The sequence below is a fragment of the Procambarus clarkii genome, chromosome 62 (genome assembly GCF_040958095.1).
Source record: "Procambarus clarkii isolate CNS0578487 chromosome 62, FALCON_Pclarkii_2.0, whole genome shotgun sequence".
In the NCBI taxonomy this organism is placed as follows: domain Eukaryota; kingdom Metazoa; phylum Arthropoda; class Malacostraca; order Decapoda; family Cambaridae; genus Procambarus; species Procambarus clarkii.
Genome location: NC_091211.1, coordinates 15,507,987 through 15,525,008, shown reverse-complemented (window position 1 = coordinate 15,525,008; position 17,022 = coordinate 15,507,987). Strand labels below are relative to the sequence as shown.

The following is a 17,022-nucleotide window of genomic DNA, read 5'->3' as shown; positions in this document are numbered from 1 at the left end:
TGTGTTCTTCTTTGCATTTGTTTCTACCTTGTTCACGTTTCTGTTCATTATTTTTGACAATGTCTATTATTCAATTGAATATTCAAGGATTTTATGCCAACTTCTGATAACATGCTTTTTACCACTTGTGACTCCAGGAGCCGATGCTTGGCGCTTGTCCTGGTCACTTCCGTGGTTAAAGAGTTTCTGATAGGATCTTTTGTTGTTAAAGTTGTTTAAGATTCGCTACTTGGAACAAAATGTTCCATGTAGCACGGGCTATGATGAGCCCGTAAAGTCTATATAGGATCTTTTTAATTTGAATAAACTGTCTTCCATTAAAATTTCCAAGTTCATTCTTACCACATGCATTTAAAAATCTTGGATAAGGCCAAGACACTAATCTTATAGAACCATCCAAGGATTGTGTAATTACCCAAGTGTAGTTACTGGATGAGAGCTATGCTCATGGTGTCCCGTCTTCCCAGTACTCTTGTCGTATAACCCTTTGTAACTACTGACGGTTTTTGCTTCCCACCTTCTCAATTGGCTTGTTCCAACCATCTACCACTGTTTGCAAAAGAAAAATTTCTAATATGTTTTTGGTTTGCAAAATTATGAGTTAACTAACTAGTACAGTAGTTGGAAAACAAATCAGTCATGTTTTATTGGTAGTTTTATTAAAAAAGATTCCAGGACTACATGGAAAACAAGTCTGCAGTGAAATCTAGTTTACACAAGCCTTTTTAACATGGGAATGTACAACAAATTCAAATTTCTTGGCAATCAGGGGAGCTAATAAAATATCTATAATAATGGCTAGTAATGAAATGCTCCCAAAATTCACCATCCTTTGTAAAAGTATTTCTAATCAATATTTATACTGTATACTCTTCTAAACTTTCACTGCATTAGGAACAAGATTTTATATTTAAGATACCATACAACAATTTAAGTAACCAATAAAATCAACTTTTATTTGGAATATTATATATATATATAAATTTTCATTGCCTAGCCTTAAAAAAAAATTATATTCAAAGATTGTATGAAAATCTGAATGACCCATACATACAACATGTATCAGCTATTTAACTATAACAAATGGTAATGTAATTGGGGTATGAAGTCTGTATCATGCTCAATGTCTATTTCACTGCCAAGACCTTTTTGCAAGCAAGCATCCAGCCAGAGTCATCACGTATGTGCTTTCAACACTGACCTTCATAAAGCAGAAAGAGCAAGCAGTTAAAGACAAGCATTGAGTGACAAGAGGGTGAAGGGCACACAGGCCTCATGACCAGTTCCTTACATATTTAATGTCTTCAATGCACAAGGTACAAATCTATAATTAAAATCGGACCCATAGATGCCAAAAAGATATTTCCATAACAATTTTCAGATTGGAAAGTTAGGCATCACGAGTTGAAGGCTTCTGTAGCAGAAGGGATTCCTTGATCTTGGCTGGAAAAAAAGGGGGAAATATATTTATTAGTATATAATAGGATATTAAGCAACGACCATTTATAAAGTAATATATAAAACCGTGAGGGTGCCACTCCTGTTTGGGGGAGGGGGAGAGGAAGGTCCTTGCATGTTGAGTGGTAGTCAGTGGCAAATTTTTCATCCATGTCAGAGGTTTTCATGTTACCCCTCCAGCTTCCCAAACAACCTCTTTCCTGTTAAATCTCTGTGGCTCTATCATAAAAACTAAGTATTGTTAAAACCCATACTGTCATGTTATTCCTCTTACATGTATTCAACCCACTTTGTTTTAAATATTTTTTGCTAGTGTTTTTATTACCACAGTTGTCAATGATTCAAGTATAATTTAGATGTTCTTCTCTGCCACCATTTTTTGTAGATTGAAACATTTTGCTTTTTTTTCATATCTGCTAAGATTTCTGTACAGAGAGATGTCTGGAAAAAAAATAAATTTATGGAGAACGGATGTACACCTGAGCCGAGCAATCAGAACCAAAAGTGAAACTCCAACTTGGCTAATTGCTTTGTTTCTAACTCCTTGACCATTTTTTTCTACTTTATCTCTAACCACTTTATGTAGTCTATGTTCTCTAACAACCTTCATTTTGCCCAGACACACTTTGGAACAGTTAATTTCGTGTCTCATTGCCTTTTCATTCCCTCTGAATCCGTTTCCCCTTATCAAGCTCTAGATTTTATCGTTCACATGTAACTCGCTTTTAATAAATTTGTAGAATAGGCCTGGTTCTGTTTTACATTTGTATGCAACCCCTTTCTCATTTTCTTTCTACTTCTCTATTCACTACAGTAGTCATTACTTGCTTGTGGTTTAGGCCTCTTTCTATATTGATTCCATTTGTCTTTTGTTCTCTGGTCCTCTTGCAATTTGTTGAACTAATCCCATTTTCTAGTTTTACATTGCTTTGGTATACATTTCTTTGCTGTGCCTTAATTGTATCTCAAAATTTGTCACACGTCTCATTTACTTCCTTAACTACAAATCTTTCCAATCAAATTAATTAAAATGCTTACAAAGTTCACCATACTGTCCTCTTTTGAAATAAAGTTCTATCACTACTTCCCTTTCTCCATTCACTCCTAGATTATAATGGATTGCACATTTGATTTCCAAAAAGGACATGGTCACTTGCCCTATGGAGGAAGGTACTGAATATTAAATCTATCCTCCTTTCTGGTTATATATCAAATCCAGCATTGATGGAGCATACTTCTCTCTCTCTCTCTCTCAAGGGCTGCTTAACATACATGAAAGTTCTCAGGATCCTATCATTTACAAATCAGCCAGTTTAAACGTTCTCTGTTCTTGCTTTGCCTTCTCAGTCTATTTCAAATTGAAGTCTCCCAGTATTAGCAATATTTATCTATCTACTCTTACTATAATCTCATGATTATAAGGCCCTCTCTTGTCATCTAGCTTTTACCTTTAGTCCAAGTGTTACTTGCTGGCAGACTGTAGGCAATAATGATTTATCAGTACTGTATCTTGATTGCAGATCTCTAGTGCCATTGAGTCAAATTCATGGGTTGGCAATATTAATATTCTTACCTTTAGTCATTCACAAGGACACCAATGCCTCCACCTTTGTGTGGGTGTTTTTATGCATGTGATAATTACCCAAGTGCAATTACAGGAGGAATATACTAATATTCCTAGGCCCATGTAGCCACCACAGCCCGGTTAGTTGATACCTGGTACCTGGTTGATGGGGTTCTGAGAGTTCTACTCCCCAAGCCCAGTCCAAGGCCAAGCTTGACTTGTGAGAGTTTGGTTCACTACTGTTGCTTGGAGCGGCCCGCAGGCCCACATACCCACCACAGCCCGGTTGGTCCGGCTCTTCTTGGAGGAAACAATCTAGTTTCCTCTTGAAGATGTCCACGGTTGTTCCTGCAATATTTCTTATACTCGCTGGGAGGATGTTGAATAACCCCGGACCTCCGATGTTTACAGTGTTGCCCAATTGTGCCTATGGCACCCCCTGCTCTTCATTGGCTCTAATTCTGCATTTTCTTTCATGTCATTCACTCCAGCAAGTTGTTATTTTACCGTGAAGATTTGGGACCTGGCCGTACAGTATTTTCCATGTGTATATTATGGGATTCTCTCGTCTCCTTTCTAGCGAGTACATTTGGAGAGCTTTCAGACAATCCCAATAATTTAGGCGCTTTATCGCGTCTATGCGTGTCGTATACGATCTCTGTACTCCCTCTCGGCAATCTCTCCTGCTCTGAAGGGGAAAGCAAGTACTGAGCAGTACTTAAGGAGGGAGAAGCACAAGTGATTTTAATAGTGCAGTGTGATGGAATCCCTGGATTTGAAAGTTTTCATAATCCATCCTATCATTTTTCTGGCCAACGCAATATTTGCTTTATGTTCCTTACAAGTCAAGTCATCAGTCATTATTCCCAAATCATGCTGCTTTCTTACTACAGGCAAATCTGAATGTGTTTTGTACCCTGTATTACGTCCACATTTTTATCATACCAGAGTACCTGGAATTTATCACTTAAACATATTTTTTTTCTGCCCAGTCAAAAGCTTATTAATATCTTTGTAGTTTTTCCAATGTTTTTAGCAGAGGTAATTTTCATGCTAATTTTTATGTCATCTGTAAAGGATGACACGAAGCTGTGACTTGTATTTTTGTCCACATCCGATATGAAAATAAGGAAATGCAGAGGTGCAAGGACTGTACCCCGAGGTATAGAGCCTTTACAAACACCTTTAACACTTTCGCGCTATCTGGACGCGCCGGCGCGTCCCGTTTCGTCTAACGCTAACGCATAGTGGACATAAAGTTGAGTCCTCTTTTAAAATATTTGTATAAAATTCAATTTTTATCCGATTTACTTTGGGTTTGTTTCAAACTGCGCGCTTTGAGGCTCTCTTTCTCACCACTAGGCTGCATGGTACAATAAGTTCATGAAAGGTGTGGATAACTTCGATCAAATGGTATTTTGTCCCAAACGGGTTGCAGGTGGGTGACTTTAGCCGTTTATACTGGTAATGCTTCCCCCATATCATGTATTATATGCATATGTCTGTTTAGGGAATTTTATTCCGATCAATATACAACCAAAAATAACTGTGTGCAACATGTATAAACTTGACAAACATAACAAAAGTAAAAACATTTCGTGTGTGTTTGACGCTCACTGATATGTTCCAGCGTTGTTTTATATTTGGCGCTATTCTAACTTACGCTTTGTTGATATTTTTTACCTATGGGCACATAGAACATTCTATTGCGAACACATTGACACAAAAATGAATGACGTACATAGAAAATTAATGTCATGAGAGTGAAATAAGTATAAACTTTCAAAGCGCCGTGCGTCGTCCCGTCACCGATACCGGGTAACAATTTCACCACTTCCCACACTCTTGCGGGCGGGCCGCATCATTATTCTACGCTTATATTCATATCACCGTGTTGGGAACTTCATTGCGAGTCCATTGATACCAAAATTAACGCTGTAGAATAAGTGTGGAGGTGATTACAATCCCAAGAGTAAAAACATTTTGTTGCTGATGGGCGCTCACGGCGAGTCATCTTCGTAGTTATTTATTTGGTGCTGGTATCCCTATACGTTTCGTGACTTTTTTTACTGATGTTCTTCTAGAGAATTTTATTGCGAACACGTTGGTACCAAAATGAAATACGTAGCATGAGAACTAAGGTCAGAAGAGTAAAAAGAGTATACACATTTTTGTTTTTACGCTTAAGCGATAAAAACGCAGCGCGCACATTCGGTTGGCTGAGTGACCTTTGCGGAGAGCGCGAAAGTGTTAATTACCCAATTGTAACACGTGTATGTGTGTGTGCGCATGTAGTGTGTGCATTTTCTAAAAATAGTGTCTTGAAATGAAACAAACCACATCACGTACCTGAGGTTAAATGTTATCACTCCAGGTATTTGTATTTTGGTTGAAGCGTACATGATTGTCAATAATTTGGAAGAGCTCCGGAGGCTGGGGAATACGGCCCGTTTCTAGCTTAGACCAAACAGGAACATCTGTAAAGGTAGTGACTTCATTTAGTAATAAATATAGATGTAATTTACCACAATCCATTTACAGGCTGGGACATTCATTATGGAAAAAAATCTAAATACTGTAATAAAACAATGACTATCTTTGAAAAAGAATTTTTATACAAATAAATCTATTGTAGGAAAATTTGTTTAAATTAATCTAATAAATATCTGTAAAGACAACTTGTCAACTTACCATTGAAAGAAATTTCAAATGCACCTGTTGACACCAGCTGCCCTTCAACAGCATTACAGAGAAAGAACACCATCATACACGCGTAAATCTTATTAGTAGTGAACCACGTCCACCAAGACGGCGTCTCCTGCCCCAGCCATTCCCACATGTTAATGTTGGCTACAATCATGACTATAAAGAGAAGTTTGGCTCCACTCTGGTTATAAAAAAAGAAGAAAACAAAAATTCAATTTTTGTGGTGTAAATATGGCACAATATTAAATGTCATGTAAATCATTAAGTATTCATTTTTTTTTACCTTAATATAAATTAATAATTTATTTAACATTATGTAACTTTACTGTTAAGCACTCCTACCAGTACCACATTGTAAAACCTAGTAAATTTCAAAATATCTGCATATCAAAATATTCCCAAGTTGCTTACTTTTAAGATTCCTTAGAATGACCACAACCACCACCTACAGCAAAGACATACAACGTAGTACTTTTTTATATTTTTGCTGGTGAAGGAAGAAAACCCCAAGACTCTCGGACAAGGATATCTCAATACATAAAAATACAAATCCTACTCATCCTGCAGAGCAAAGGGTCAAAGTAATAATAATAATGATTATTATTATTATTATTATTATTAATTAATTATTATTTGTAGAGAAATGTGGACACTTTGTGAGTACCCATATATATTGCTACTGTATTACCAGTATTGTGGCATTTTGTTTAAAGTATCTAGTGAAACAACATATTAGATACTTTTGTACATAGTTACTTTTCATGCTTTGGGGGGGGGGGGGGGAAATTCGACTACATGTACTTATCCAGACACGACTTCATATCCAATCATAATTGAACCCAAGGTGTCTGGAAGGGAGAATGTTTTGTACTGTAATTTAAATAAAAATATTGTAAAACTCCAAGAAACCTGGAAATGGGTAAATGTAACAAATATTCAAGAAAAGGGATAGACAAGAAACACTAATAAGAACTGGAATGCTGTGTAGACAGAAATTTCTTTAGTTAGAAATCATTTCACACTATTCTCCATAAAGGGTTAGTGTAAAAAATGAAGAGGAAAGCCAAGTAATCAGGCAAGAGGCAATTACCCGATCAACAAGGCTGCGATTCATACATGTGGCTGCTTGGTCCAGCAACCAGGAGGCCTGGTCGACACTAAGCCCCGCCGTGGGGATGCTAAGCCCCGGAAGCACCTCAAGGTAAGCTGGGATAATTGGCAATATTATTGAACTGGGTAAGGAAGTACCGAATAGGAAACAGGATTACCATCCAGTCCATTCTCCGATTTGCCACAACTTACAAAATACGGGGGGAGAGGGGGGCACTAAAGATGCAAAAAGCAACCTTCTTAATCCAACCAACATTATGTATAAAAATTGTGGATATTTGTGAGCCACTACTACTACTGTATACTACTGTGCACATTGTATACTGGAGACCTTAGGCATAGAAAATTATGCACACAAGTCAAGAAGATAAGTTGCACAGTCAGAGGTGAGGCAGGAGGAATCTAGGAAACAGTGTCCCCAATCTATCCAAATGATTTACCTCAGGAGTGTATGTCCATGTTTGTAAACACAAAAGTAATAATAAAAGTAAAAACTGAGAACTGTTGAATACAGCAGGAAGATAAATGCCAGGAATGGGCAGGCACATAATTTAAGTGTTCAACCTTAACAAGTGCATGATAAAGAAAAAAAAAAGATGAAAGGAAACCAAAAATAGAATATTTCATAAGTAGAAGGCAACTACTCGTATTGGAAATAGATTTTAGAGTACATAATTCCAGCACTAATACCATTAGTTTTTAAACAGGATAACATTGGCTGCATGTGGAAAACTGGCAAAGATAAGAACAGAACTTAGGAATGTTATCAAAAACTCATTCAAGATAATTTATATAATTTATGCTTAACTAGTACTAGATTACAGCACCAGCATGGAATTTTACACTCATGAAGCACAGAGAAACTGGAAAAGCAGGTGTGTGCAATAGGGCTAGTGCCCGAATTAAGAAGACCATGCTACAATGACACGAAAACTCTACCCAACAACCATAGAGGAGCAGAAGGAATATGATCACCATATAAAAGATACCGAGGGAAAGCTGTACAAGGGCAGCTTCTTTAAACCAAGAGAAAACAGAACATTGATGGAAGATGGGAATACATGCATCACAGAAGTAAAGAAGCACAGTATGAGGACCCTAATTTGAACCTCCATATCTAATAGCCGAGTAATTCAGCTAAAATCAAGTCAAAGTTCTACTTCATTTAATTCACATAGAAATCCAAATTGCTGGGCTTTGCAGTAGGGTTACTGAAACATGTGGCGGCCTTTGTTTATACCGTAGCATGATGTTAAAACTGTGCATTAATAAAGAAAGAATTATATTATAACAATTATGGTGTTAAAATGACTTAAGAGCTGTATAGTGTTTTCCCTGCCAAAATAAGGGATTTTTTTCCTTCTGTCAGCTAGCATATCACACCCTAAGTGGACTTGAGAACTTGCCACCCATGTGTTCCTCTCTTGTGTGAAACTATATACAGTAATGCAACTCCACAATTAAAAGAATTTTTATTTTTTTTTATTTTTTAATAAAGATTTTTTTGCCAAGAACATGGTTGGTAACAACAGCAATCAATGTTGTGTTAAGAGGAAGCAATCTTATCAGTTATGGATAAGCTTGGTCATTAACCATCGAGAAAATGGCAATTCTATTGCGAGCGTTGATAAGGAATTTGGAGTAGGAACAAGTACTGACATCAGGAAGAGAAAAAGAGCAATACACGACTACTAGCAAGAGAATTTTAACAAGAAAGCTTTGTAGTGTGCACACAATGCACAGTCAGATGAAGCTATGTACAAATGGTTTGCTTAGCACCATACAGTAAATATGACAAATTCAAGGATAAGTCAGGGTGACCCAAGTGTAATTAAAGAACCCAGTGTAAACATCAAAAGCCCAATCAACAACAACAACATATGTTGCTTGTATGTTGCCAAAACAACATTGGAAACTTTCAAAGTAACTGGACAATTCCTGCCGATGTTACTGGATTAGCCTGCCTGTGATAGCTATGTGCGCCTTTAACTATGAAGACAAATAGCCAACCAACAGCCAGTAAGAACCCTAGTTTGACAATCAACAGTGCTACCAAGCAAGGAATTGATGGACTAATTATATATGGATTGATCATATTCATTTCTGGGCCAAATTAACAAGTTTCTCCGGTGACAGCACAGGTACGACTAAAAATTATCTGTACCACAGAGCTATATGTTGCTTCAATATGACTGCATAATCTGATGTCCAAGAACAAAGTAGGATCTTGCATGCATCTACTTCCTACAATCCGAGTTCAGAAACAAACAAAATATACATGGCAGAACCACAAGGCATCCAATTTGAAGATGCTTAACAAGTTACACAAACATATACAGTACACTAATGGGGAAAACAATCATATCCTTAAGCCTACTAACCAGCATCTGCGCAAGCCATAGTTTCCAATCTGGAGGTGGATAATTGTCTCCCAAGATGGATATTTCTGGGTATTTCTCACGCAGGATGTTGGCATATTGCTCAAACACCTTCCTGTATCCTCACGAGTAGCTGTAATAAATAACACACTTTCAGTAACTTTTGTCATACATTCTACTAGTTACAAGAATTAATGAACATCACCTTGCAAAATTAATTAGCATATATTTACTTAATTCATTATGAATACAGTAATTTACATACAGTAGTACAGTATACACAGTACATTTATAGTGGAATTCTGACCAAAAGACCTAGTTAACAAGTTAAATGAACAAATCCACAAGGGCCGTGACAAGGGTTCGAACCTACATCCGAGAGGATCCCAGACGCTGCCTTAATCGACCGAGCTATGACATTAAAAAGAATTGCATCTAGTTAATAAGTTAAGAATCTAATAAGTTGCCTGGGTTAGCAAAATTACCAAGACCAGCATTTAATTTAAAATTATGTACTGTAGTACCAAAAATCTGAATCAATTATCCAACACCTGTTTACTGTAAGTAGTGCATGCATATGATAGGTAAATTTTCAACTGCTGCCCACTGCATGGAGGTGCAGTGCACGATTAGTAAATATGTAACTGGCTCACCACAGATGTAAATTACTCTACTTACGAGACTATGGCCCAGTTCTTAAACCAATTGGGATATTAAAAAAAAAAAAAAAAAAAAAAAAAAAAAAAAAAAAAAAAAAAAAGTATCGACATCTACATTAAACTGTACATCCAGTTTATCAAGACTAAACGAGTTTTGGGGTTCAGTTCCCGAATCCATGTACCTTTGCAATCTTTTATACAACCGCTTATGGGATAGGCAAGGGTAAATAAAATTTTTCACTCAAAACTATTGAATTACTTAATCCTGTTGTAATGTTCCTAGCAATACCAGTACTGATGTGCTCCACTTTTTTTTTATACACAATAGAACTTTCTATATCTTTCAATATCTATAAATATTGTTACCTTACTTTATATTTCCTACAAGGCCACCATCTCTAATACCCATGATGGGAACACTAAGCCAGTGGTTTGTCAAAGGTTCTCTATTACTCAAGTAACTTTACCAGCTAAATTTTAAACTGACATTTAATCTTGGTATTTATGGCTTCAGCAGGTAGGCAATTGTGTGTTTTCTTTCCTACATTGTTGCTCTAGCTTGAAGCTCTTCCCCTTGTGTGCATTAAATTTTACCTTTAAAAGAAGTGGTCTTTACAAAAACTTCCAATTTCTTTGATAATTTAAAGAAGTCTACGAGATCAACCCTGTTGTGTCTGGTTTTGTTATTATATACTGGTATAGCTGGTATAGTATATACTGTATATGGTATACGAATTATGTGGATCAAAGGGTCCCAGTAATGCAGTCGAGTTCATTCTTGACTCGCAATCGAGAATTCCAAGTTCGAATCCCGGACGGGACATATGATTGGGCTCATTTCCTATCACCTAATGCCTCTGTTTACCTAGCAGTAAGTAGGTACTCAGGAATTAGTCAGCTCTTTGTGGGGTTGCATCCTGGACGGGGTCATATATGTATGTACGTACACACACAAGGGAAATCAAATTATTTCCTCAAATTGAGGAGAAAATAACAATACAGATTGTTAGATTAGAGTGGTCTATATTGGGTTGCATTGTGCAAATTTTCAAATCTGTTGTGAACTCTTTGGTACAAACCACTACACCACGGGCAGTCCTCATGGTGTAGTGGTTAAGGACACTCGCCTGGCGTTTTGCGAGCGCTTTGTCCTGGGTTCGTATCCTGGCTGGGGAGGATTTACTGGGCACAAATCCTTAACTGTAGCCTCCGTTTAACTCTACAGTTAAATGTGTTCCCGATTGTTCGACAATTTGTTGCGGGGTTTTATTCCGGGGAACACAGGATTAAGGACTTTCCTGAAATGCTACGCATATGAGTTTCTGTACAAGAATGTAAGAACTCTTGTATATATAAATAAATAAAAATAAAGTGACTAATCCAACTAAATCTAGCCAAATACAAAGGCTAGAGGCCAGGCACATGATAGCACTCGTGGGTTGTAGTGGCCCAAGTTCGATTCCCGGGGAAGGTGGAAACAAATGAGCAGTTTCTTTCACCCCGATACACGTTCACCTAGTAGTAAATAGGTAACTGGCAGGGTCCTGAGCTAAAAGCGCTATTCTGCAGATACAAATAGTAAATAAAAGTCACATCACACAAGAGACTTTGCACAGGCTTTTTAAAATCTACCTGACCTAACCAAATCGAGCCTAATCTAAGCACATTTCGTCCTAACCTCACATTTATGCCCATCTTCTTGTTTTGGTAGTACTTATAGTAACGATGAGGACCACAATATATATATATATATACCGATGTAAAACATGATTAGAAAGTAGAAACGGGTACTGTTGAACTTTGGGTAATAAGAAAAAAGTTTTTGTATTTATGATGCAAAGACAAACTAACCTTCATAGGCCTAATACACACTATCCGAGGCCTCATAGATTACATGTGATATACTAGGCCTAGGAATATTTGCTTTTAGCTTCATTTTTTAGTCTATAAAGTGAACAGTACAAAAAGTTCTATCTAATTGTTCAATACATCAATGTTTGTACTATGGTGCATATAGCTACAAAACATACTATCTAAACAGGACGAAGAGTTGATTATACAGGAAACTGGCTTTGTCAAATTTTATTGTTTACAATTTGACGCTGCCCTACCTAGCCTAACCTAGCCTCACCTAGCACGTGCCCATACATGTATGGCTAACTGGAAGCTGCAACATGTTGATCGAGTAAAGCATATCTTATGAATTAAAGATTAAAGTTTGCCCGAAACACTGTGCATACTAGTAGCTTTAGGTATTGTATATACTACCTATATCTATATATCCAACATGTTTGTAAATCAACTACGTATGGACTTTCCTGAATAAAATTTTCTTAACTAAGGCGCCCAAATAACTACGTGGTTATTTACCAGGGTCTGGCTCTATGATACACAAACTCCTAATGTTGTTAAGCAAGGAAACACATATCTAAGCATACACACATGTATTCCAAGGCCATTTAAAGCACCATTGATGAGAGACAAGAGCGGCCGTCAGTGACGAGTCACGACGGGTTGCACAAGTTGGTGGTGGTGGAGGCAGACATCTTCCACCTCACACAAGCTTACCAGTACAGGAACCTCAGCGAGGGACCCATCAAGTTGTTGAACTTCATCGCTGGAGCCTCCTTAACCGTGCCTCCCACAGGCATAAAGTCGAAGAGCAACAAGAGAGCCACAGTGGCCCCGAAGGCCAGGAGAGTGAGGGCGCCCCGCTCCGCCATGTTGTCCCTGCCGTCGGCCACCACCTGACTGATGGCTCCTCGCTCCTTACTATTACATTTCACCTTTGTAAACACACATTAATGACATTATGTAACACCACACCTCCATTACTTCATGTAGGACAGACGTAAATCTGTATATTTATGTATCGATGTATGTAGGTTAGATTAGCATTTTATAATCACTACAATCACCTGTGGGTGATTGTTCAATGAATCACTGAACTATATGTTTAACAGATCTATAGCCCTCTCCATGGAGGACAGAAGAAAATATATATTCATATATTGTATATTCTGGTTAGCAATGTAAATGTGTGACCATGTGTGTAGGGGAAAATAATAATAATAAAAAAAAAAAAACGCCTGACTAGGTCAGGGGCCCTCCGCTCTAAGGGGCCCCTCACCTACCACTGGCCCAGCTTAACCTTATACATCATTAAACATATCAAATTAAAACATTATGACAAAAAAAAGAGCTAGCATTCCAATGACAATTTACCTAAACATTCACTTACATGGATGTTGCATAACTATGGTTAATACGTACGTATTTTTTGGAAGAATTGTTCCCAGTTAATACTTGCTACTTCTGAAACTAAACTACTTATGAGGTCGAGCGAAACACACGAGGGGAATTTTTCTTATTAAAATTTTTAGTAAAATAATGTAAAATATAAAATGGAAACGTAGTGAACATATGATTTTGTTGAACAAGTGCGCACCTCTACTGTGTCTCAGATGACTGGCAGCTGCAAGGTCATGTGGGAATACCGCTTAACCTGAGGTCCCAGTTGGCTGGCAGCTGCAAGGTCATGTTGGAATACAGCTTAACCTGAGGTCCCAGTTGGCTGGCAGCTGCAAGGTCATGTGGGAATACAGCTTAACCTGAGGTCCCAGTTGGCTGGCAGCTGCAAGGTCATGTGGGAATACAGCTTAACCTGACGTCCCAGTTGGCTGGGAGCAAGTTTTGACTTTCCTTCTTTTAAGTGCCCTTTTCTTGATTAGGGTGATTTACGATCCTTTGCTCCTGGTGCTTCTTTAAAGGGAGCCAGGCTTAGGCTTTTGCTCCCCAGCAGGCTTATTTAGACTTGCAAGGGCCTGGTGTGGGTTGAATTGGGTGGAGCTTGCAGGCAGTAAAAGCTAGGATTCACCAGAAAATCTTTCATTACATTGTGCTTTATTTTTTGTTTTGCAATGTTACTAGTTAAATATACTTGCTACTCAGCTGCCCATCTGATTCTAGTGTACAAGTACTTATATCTGCACCTCTTCAGTTCCTCATTGTCTCTGTACCAAGGTCCCTATATGCCTTTATCTGCCTTTGTTTTTCCTTACACTAGTAAACCACAAACTTGGCATTCTCTTTTTGTACACTTTCCTCCTATGAGGTATGAACCGTTTCATTGCTTCTATGCATTTCCATGTTATGATTCCCAATTGTTTGGGACAGGAATTGCCATTGCCTGTTAAGCTTACTGAGGTTCCCTTAGGTCAACTACTGATGACCTTCCTCACATTGCAACCCACAATAATAGTTCAACTCCTTGATACCTATTTGCTGTTAGGTGAACAAAGACATCATGTGAAACAAAATGTACCCAACTGTGTCTGTCCCACCTGGGGGATCAAATCCAGGAGCCTTGGTTGTGAGCCAAGGATGTAGACCACCGAGCTACAAGACCCTTCATTTGCCATTTCCTCCCATTGGTCATTGTGGAAGTAGGCGAGAATTTGCATTACCTACTGTTATGATCTCAGCCTGCAGGAGAAACGAGTCTCCATCCTTGAGAGTTATTCATCAAGCCTGACCTGATTAGAAGGTCTAGCAAATATTGAGGTGATAACCCATATGTAAAATAGCTGGTTGGATATGATAAACAATTTGAGATTATGGGCAGTGAAGAAGGAAATAGATAAATGACTGGCTAGGAGATGTGGACATTTTGCTGGAGGCGTGAGGCTCGTTTCTGGAGGGCTGTGACCTCACTTGAGTGCCAGACATCGCAGGGGAAAGCTGCGCTCTGTTGAGCTCCCGTCAGAAGGGAACCCCTAGTGATATATCTCAAAGAGAAGAGAAGTGTGCAGACGTACCAGCTGGGGACGTGTGGTCTCAAGTCCCAGGCGATGAGAAGTGTTTATTAAATCGCCCAGAGGCATTATCTTGGGCCGTGGCAGTGCCCTGACCAACTTCGTCAGAGGAAGGAGCGCCCTCGACCAGACAATCTGTAGTAAGCACGATATACGCCAGTTCATAGTGATTGCTTGTAGTTGGTCGTGTGCCCAGCGACAGTAGCGATGTTTATTTATAAGTTAGACATGTTTTAATAAGGCAGAAGGCCTGAAATAAGAGAGTGGAGAGGGAGGAACACGGAGCGACGTCCGTCCCCTCTGAGCGCTGGCGGGCAACTGAGGGAGCCCGGCTCCTGACGGTGAAGGACCCTCCCTGAGTGAGGAGGCCCGCCGGGCGAGGTAGAGTATGGACCCGCCCAAAAACGGGGTAGTCCACTCTCACTGTATGTAGAGGACAGACAGAGGTTTGAGGCAAACATATTGTGTGATTATTTGCGTTTGTGTTAAAGGGGAAACAATTTTATTGGAGTGTCGATGGGTTGCAGGTTTGTCTTTGGGGAAGAAGTTGCTGAGAACTTCGATGCCAGCACAGATGAAGTAGTTGATGAGACTCCAAGGTAGTGGAGGCGAGGACCTCGAGCTGTGAGGAGAAGCAGTGAAGAGGAGTGTCACGTGCTTCTATAGAGGTGGTGAAGCACCATAGTTGCTCGAGGAAACTTCATGGTGTAGCAGCCAAGAGAGCTGTGGAGGAACCTAGCAGAAGTAGTAGAGCACCATAGTTGCTCAAGGAAAACTTCATGGTAGCAGCCTGGAGGAGCTGCAGAGGATCCTGGTAGTTAAACCCAGAAGAACCTGAAGATATCAGGGTAGTGAACTTCCAGAGGTGGAAGGGTAGTTCTGGTGGATTAATTGTAGGGAGTTGATAGTGTTTGGTTGTCATTAGCGTGCAAGACGCAGTGAGAGGTGAGTGACTGTTTGCATTCTTATGTCAAGGAGTGTTTTATACTGAAGTTTAGAGTTACAGTCGTAGGCTGGATTACCTACAGATGTATGTGTTCTAGGACTGATAGAGTGATCGATTGATCATTGTTGTGTATCAAGGAACATTTATACTGATATATGTCATTACATTCACATGATGATTTTCTTTGTACACATTTATAGATACATATATATATTTCTCTTGTTGATAGTGCAACAGTGTATGTAGACTTGATCAACTTGAGGTGGTTGATAGTATCAGGTGGTGAACCAGGAGATAGGATACCACTTGGTAAGCTGATGATAGAGTTCTGATGGTGTTGGAGAGCAACCTGATTGTAATATTATAGAGTATAGGATTCATTATTATTATATGTGTGTATGTATCGTGTATGTGCTTTGTCCAGTAAATGTATTCAAATTTGCTGGTATTTGACCTTGTCCTAGTGAGGCTTCCCAGGAAATAGTAAAGAAAGAAAGAGAGAGAGAGAGAAAGAACTAAGAACCATCGCTGTGGACAGGGTAGGATGGAAGATTAGTAAGTTAAAGGGGATTAAGGAGATTATATCACATAAGGAGAGAGTGGGGAGTCACAGCGGCTCGAGTGGGTGTGTGCACGTGACAACGAGGCCGAGTGTTGGAGCCGCATTCCCTAAACGTGTGACGTTGAGCCCCTCTCCAGGAGCCAGAAGCGCCTAGTGTGATCTCCTAGTGAAGTATAAGCACTCTACCGAGTTGTGGGTTGGGTTGTCTGTAAAGGAGGACCACGACAACACCACCAACACACAATCTATAATACTACCCACGTAGAGCTGACTAAATGTAAACTGTCAGCAATATTATTTGCACACTGCATGACTATGTACTGTATTGTGAAAAATTCAAAAATTTAGTGGTGTGCTAAAAAATATTTACAGTGGCGCCTTGATTAACGAATTTAATCCGTTCCGGCACCGAGCTCATCATGTGAAACGCTCGTCTTGCAAGACAATTTTTCTGCGAGTGGCTCGCTCGTTACTCGAAATGCTCATAACGAGTCGCTCGTCACTTGAGGTTCCACTGTGTTTCATTCACAATGATCTGCTACCAAAAGTTTTAGACAATTGTCCTCAGTTGACTGACTATAGATAGTGCATGTAGGTGATTGTAACCTTTCCACAATCATCCACTGGATGGGTATGAAGTGCACACATATATAAATGGTAATCACTCATTTGCTGTTGTTAACAGTTCAATGATTCCTAGCATGGCTGCCCTGCACATTCAGACATTGGATGGTGATGCTCCAGACATGATCTGCATCTTCTTACATCTGCTACATCTTGTGATGGCATCTTCCCTGGAAGGAAAGGGACTCGGGATTTTGTTCC

General features: G+C 39.0%; 1 protein-coding gene and 1 long non-coding RNA gene across 2 annotated transcripts; one reads left to right on the top strand and one right to left on the bottom strand.

Annotated features, from left to right (window-relative positions):
* Positions 1 to 642: 642 nt before the first annotated feature.
* Positions 643 to 14,352, bottom strand: SelT (selenoprotein T). Its single transcript, XM_045755513.2, is given in 6 exon segments — positions 643 to 1,443; positions 5,372 to 5,499; positions 5,714 to 5,909; positions 9,220 to 9,349; positions 12,444 to 12,661; positions 14,219 to 14,352. Coding segments are annotated over 5 exon segments (786 nt in total). The 5' UTR covers positions 14,339 to 14,352; the 3' UTR covers positions 643 to 1,443; positions 5,372 to 5,377.
* Positions 14,331 to 16,076, top strand: LOC138354265 (uncharacterized). The gene is made up of 2 exons (XR_011223508.1): positions 14,331 to 14,829; positions 15,217 to 16,076. It is a non-coding gene; the product is annotated as an uncharacterized lncRNA (long non-coding RNA).
* The last annotated feature ends 946 nt before the right edge of the window (positions 16,077 to 17,022 follow it).